Source organism: Agrilus planipennis, unplaced genomic scaffold, assembly GCF_000699045.2.
Source record: "Agrilus planipennis isolate EAB-ADULT unplaced genomic scaffold, Apla_2.0 scaffold137, whole genome shotgun sequence".
NCBI classification, from domain to species: domain Eukaryota; kingdom Metazoa; phylum Arthropoda; class Insecta; order Coleoptera; family Buprestidae; genus Agrilus; species Agrilus planipennis.
The window spans coordinates 494,962-500,418 of record NW_020439008.1 but is presented as its reverse complement, the minus strand read 5'-3'; the positions used below and the strand labels follow the sequence as shown (position 1 = coordinate 500,418).

General features: G+C 32.6%; 1 protein-coding gene across 1 annotated transcript in view; it reads right to left on the bottom strand.

Annotated features, from left to right (window-relative positions):
- The window catches only part of LOC108735099 (T-box protein H15), a 167,054-nt gene that overhangs the window by 160,524 nt on the left and 1,073 nt on the right, over nucleotides 1-5,457 (bottom strand). The window contains exon 2 of the mRNA XM_018466921.1: nucleotides 2,522-2,849. Within this exon, the coding sequence (XP_018322423.1) occupies nucleotides 2,522-2,849 (328 nt within the window). The remainder of the gene's footprint in view (nucleotides 1-2,521; nucleotides 2,850-5,457) is intronic.

Sequence of the window (5,457 nt, the reverse complement as noted above, 5' to 3'; positions counted from 1 at the left end):
CTCTTACCGATTTAAATTCTGTGTCTTGGAGCTAAAAGGGCCAATATCAATATTTTGCTGTTTTCAGTAAACTATAAAGCAGTAGATTCCTTATATGCTAAAGCATTATCCAATGTAAACTGATGCTGTTCTGATTCGGGTCTATATCGTCGTATATTGGGTCCACATACAGCATCGGTGATGGACAGTGGCGGATCCAACAGGGGGGGGGGCAATGGGGCTGTAGCCCCCTCCGTTGGCCGGACTAATTATTTTCGTTTAATATTATGTACGTCAGGACAAAACAATGTGAATAACCCTCTCGCTCTTTGTCAAATCTCACTCGTTTTAGATGCCCGTAGGCTACTATCAAAATTGCTATTAAAGTGGGAAGAAATTAAGTTGATTTCACATTAATGTTTGATAATTATTATAATGAAAATAATCTCATTTAACCGCTCCATTAATTTCATAGAAATTCTAATCATTCAAACTGCAACGTTTATTTTTAAAAGCGCAGTTGTATTTCTTCTAATCCAAGGAATTAAGAGTTAAACTTTAGGATGCAACGGATGTTGCGCGCGCATAGCTAACGAAAAATAGGCAGTGTAGCAACTACGTAGTTGGCTATTGCCGCTGTTTGGTGATTGAGGCTAGTTCACATCTCAGCCAGTAGAGGCAGCACTGCTCGGAAATATTTAAATAAGTAATCGATAACATTATTTAAATGAATACATAATTATTATTATGTACGAACACAGAATCACATCACCTTTCCCAATGGATAATTGTAATCAAGTCCGAAATAGAAAGAAAATGAACTAATGCATCTTACAAAAATTTCATTTATGGTAAATTTACCAGGGTTTCTGTTTAATTCTGACAAACACAAACAAATTGAGCAAAACAGTATTTCTCAAACAAACCTTCATATAATTCATCTACCCAAACGGATACTTCCAAAACCATGTGATTCATTAATTTTTCGTACCAACTTTAAATTAAATTGACAGACTTATAATCGATTATTAAGCTTAAAATCAGGGTGGGGGGTAAAATCTTATCCGACAATTTGCGCTATAATGTTTTTGATAGTTTACTGTTCCCTGATTAGTATGAACGAAATTGACCAAACACAACTACAATAAATACAAATAACAAATAATAAATGTATATGGACAAGTTCTTGCAGGTTTATCTGTAAAACTGAGAACCGATGATTAACCGACTAGAATTTACACGGGGCATATGCCCCACTATGTCGTTGTTTCAATAAAATCTTTTACATTTGCAATAAACGAATAAGTGTACTTCCTGATATTGTTATTACAAGATAACTGAAACCAGACGTATCAGGTCGAACAACAGTAAAACGATTGCAATTTAACGTATTATTGATTACAAACCAGCTAAATAATTCAATCTTACTTAAAAGCAAACAAATTTTATAAATAAGTGATATATGTATATGTTTTATTTTTTTCATTAATAATAAAGTTCATTTTGCCTAAAATTTTTAATGGGGTAGCAATAATTCTTCTCCCATATATTATGTGCAAATGCGGCAAGGCGTTATAAGCCCTAGGGGGGGGGCAATCTCATGGGGCCTGCAAGAGGTAGGCAATGTAACTACCCACTTAGAAACTCTACCTGCATCCCTCTCAAAATTCTATTCAGATCTAAGAGCCATTTCGGTATTATTTTTTCGCTGTATATCATATAACGTCAAAAATTTAGTGCAAATTTATTACAGTGGTTTCAAAACTAATTCTAACTGCTTCTCTAAAAATTNCTTGTAATATTATTATACAACACAGTGGAAACGATGGTTTTGAAATTGTAAAAATTATTTGTAGTATTGGTGTCGTAAATCTTAAAAATTTTGTTACAAGACGTAGAATATCATCACGCAGTTACAATATAGCAACATTTGATGCTTTAATCGTTTTTTCTCTGATGCTAGTACTCGTTGAGTCCAACACACTCATTCTCTATATTTCCATTTAGCTAACACGTTAACATTTGAATTTGTTTTTTGCATTAGTCTTCGTACCCACTGATTTTATTGCTATTTTTTTTTTTAGTTTACCAGTTTTTTTACTTAGTCCATCTCTCCTAATACACAGCTTTAGCCTACAAATACCAGAATCGAAATTTTTATATATACAGACTCAACAAGTAAAAGTTAGACGTTTGTGACACGAATGTGGTTTATCTCGCAACGTATTACTACACCCACATATTCGCAAATTCAACATGTTAGCAATCTTCGATTCTACATCAAAACCTAATAACCTGTGAGGTTGTAGAGATAATTATGTTTGACATGAAATCCGATTCTTTATCTTTTCAGTAGTTTAAGAAATATCTAAGGAGTAGATAAAGAATGACAATGCGACGTAAACGTATCTATTTACCACCGATGAAAAATATATAAACTTAGGTAAGGTTAAACTGTTGTGGGTGGGACCACAACCGTATTTGATGCTTCTTTTTGGGAAATAATGACATCTTCATTTTTCTTTAAATTAAAAATTCTTACCTTCCAGTTTTGGTGATGATCATTTCGGTTCCCAGTTCATGGAATTTGTCCCAAAGATCTTTTGTTTCTAAGTGACAGTCAATGGTGGTGAGTTCTTCACAGTTACAAAGTATTTTAGTTTTTGAAATCGTCCTATCCGGCAGAAGATCGGGTGTAATTCGATCTGCGTCTACTTGATCCGAACTACATTCAGATATGGGGGGTGATTGTCGAAATTTCGCTTTCGAAGATGACATTTCGCCATCAGAACATTCTTCCACGTCAACTTCAATATCGTCATCGTCGAGACGTTCAACTGAAGCCGGAGAACTGAGACGGGAAGGAGGATCTGAAATAAATTACAAAAACTGCTACAAATATCTATTCTTTACAGTGCGAATCGATAAAGTGCTTTACTTTTATATTTTATAAAACTACCTATTTTAATTTAAGAAGGAATGGAAAACCTTGGATAGCATTTATGATGACATCCTAGAAGAAACGTGCCAATAAATTTTGTTTAAATAAAAGGGAATACATAACAATAAATATTCTTATTTCGTATAGTTAGGTAGGTGCTTATCAAATAAGTAATATTTGTTTTAATAAACCACTCCCTTATGGAAATGTTTCCTTGTCTTTCTTTTTCTTGTTACTCATTATCTATGAAGTTGTAATATTATTCATTTCGATTTAAATGAAGATACTTATTACAAGAAATTTTAATTGGAACTAAATATAAGTATTTACCATTTTTTAGAACATTTTTCGTATATATATTAAATCTATTTTCTGTTAATATTTTCTGAGAAAACAAGATGAAAAAATGATCGAACTATACAAAGTAATTCTGCAAAATTTTTCTTCCCTTTTAATACTTGTCACAATAGCTCTTTCGACACACTACCTATGTTTATATCTTAGTAAACATTTCATGTAGGTACAGTCTTTAGCATTTTTAAATTGTATCAATCATGCATTAATGTTTCTTTTGCTCTGATATGTAGGTTTGTCTCACAAGGCCTTAGATCATAAATATATTTAACATTTTAGCATTCATTCCTTTAAGATCTTAGTAAGCCCTATCAGACAAGCTATTTTGTCTATTCTATAATTGTTATCAATATTTAGTTTCTAACTATAGTAGGTATGAAGCAATGAAAAATCTTTGGCTAAGCCTTTATCTGTTTCAGCTTCACCATATGACTAAGCTACACTAGGAATGTGAATACCTATTTAAACCAAAAAAGTTAAAACCTCACAATTTGTTGATTTGATCGTTTAATTCGTACCAAATACCCCTTCAGGTTTGTTGAAATCTACATCATTTTCTATTGGGGCAGTTATGTGAATCATGTTAAAAAATGCTTTGTTCTATTAGCAAATTTCGTTCTACCTACTGTAATTCGTAATGATTTAGTTAAATGTTCAGTTCAAGTTGGTTTTTAGGATGTCAGTGTTTTTTGCTGAAGTGAATGCCTGTATATATACCATCATCCCTCTATCAAGCCATTTTCAACTGATAGGTATATTCTTTAATAATGCATTTTTAAATTTTTTATGTATTACTCTCTGGTCTTCTCAGTTTTCAATGGTTAACTTTGAGCAACTAAAGACGGGCTGATGTCAAACAACCTCATTCACATTTTTTGGGATACGTTATGGAAACCAATTAGGTAACTGTTATTAATTTTTTTATGAGCTATCAGTACTTCTTGTCCTGAAATGTAATCGAAGATTATTAATAACCCCGCTTCTGATTTAACTTATTGTGTTATCTGGAAAAGGGAATATGGCGGAAGTGTTAAGTAATTTGTGGATTATTCCACATGTATTAAGGATTACTGATTTTTGTAGACTGTTTATGCATTTTCCACTCGGCTAGGCTAGCATGTAATGTTTTAGGTATAACGCCCATTGATGAAATTATTATTGGAATAATTCTAACTGTGATCTGATTCCACATTTTCAGTGTTTGGTACCTATGAGTAGGTTGTTTTGATTTCTTGATGGTCATGTAATGTCAGGTCTGTTATCATTAATTGTTTTGTCTGTAATTATATTTCTACCCCAATAAAGCTTTATATGGTTTCCTAATACATTTTGCGTTTTGTTTTTTATTGTTATTATTACTTCTTGAGAATATATAACCGAAGTAGTAGATCCCGTCATGTTCGCAATAAGTCACAACGGTAAGGTGTCCATAAGAGTGTTAGATCCAATACTCATAGCTTACATTTTACGTAATAATATCCGAAGAACCGAAGAACTTTTGAAGAATTAACGAGAGATTAGCATCTGACGCCTTCCAAACCACGGACCACCAAGGGTTTCGTGCTTAGGCCGTTCCGGTATAACGCCAGTATCATGTTTCTGTGAGATGCTATTATACTGGAGATGTAAGAAGCTGATTCAGTTAGCTATTCAAATTACAACGGACATGCTTTCAATTCTTCACAATCAAAGATGTAGGTATACTGGAAGGGTAATTAAGAGACTTCTTGGCTGATTTTAGTATCTATAGATGCTATTAGGTACTTTTATTACCTTCAAATATTAGGATTTTCTTTGTAGAGTAAATATTATTACAGATAATTCCGTCAGTACCATGTTTCTTTGAGATGCTATTGTAGTAAATATGTAAGAATCTGAATCAGTTAGCTATTCAAATTACAACGGACATGCTTTCAATTCTTCACAATCGAAGAAGTAAGTATACTGGAGGGATAATTAAGAGACTTCTTGGATGATGTTAGATATTTTTATTACATTCAAATATTAGGATTTTCTTTGTAGAGTAAATATTATTACAGATAATTCCGCCAGTACCATGTTTCTGTGAGATGCTATTGTAGTAAATATGTAAGAATCTGAATCAGTTAGCTATTCAAATTACAACGGACATGCTTTCAATTCTTAACAATCAAAGTAGATATACTCTTGACTGGTAATTAAGA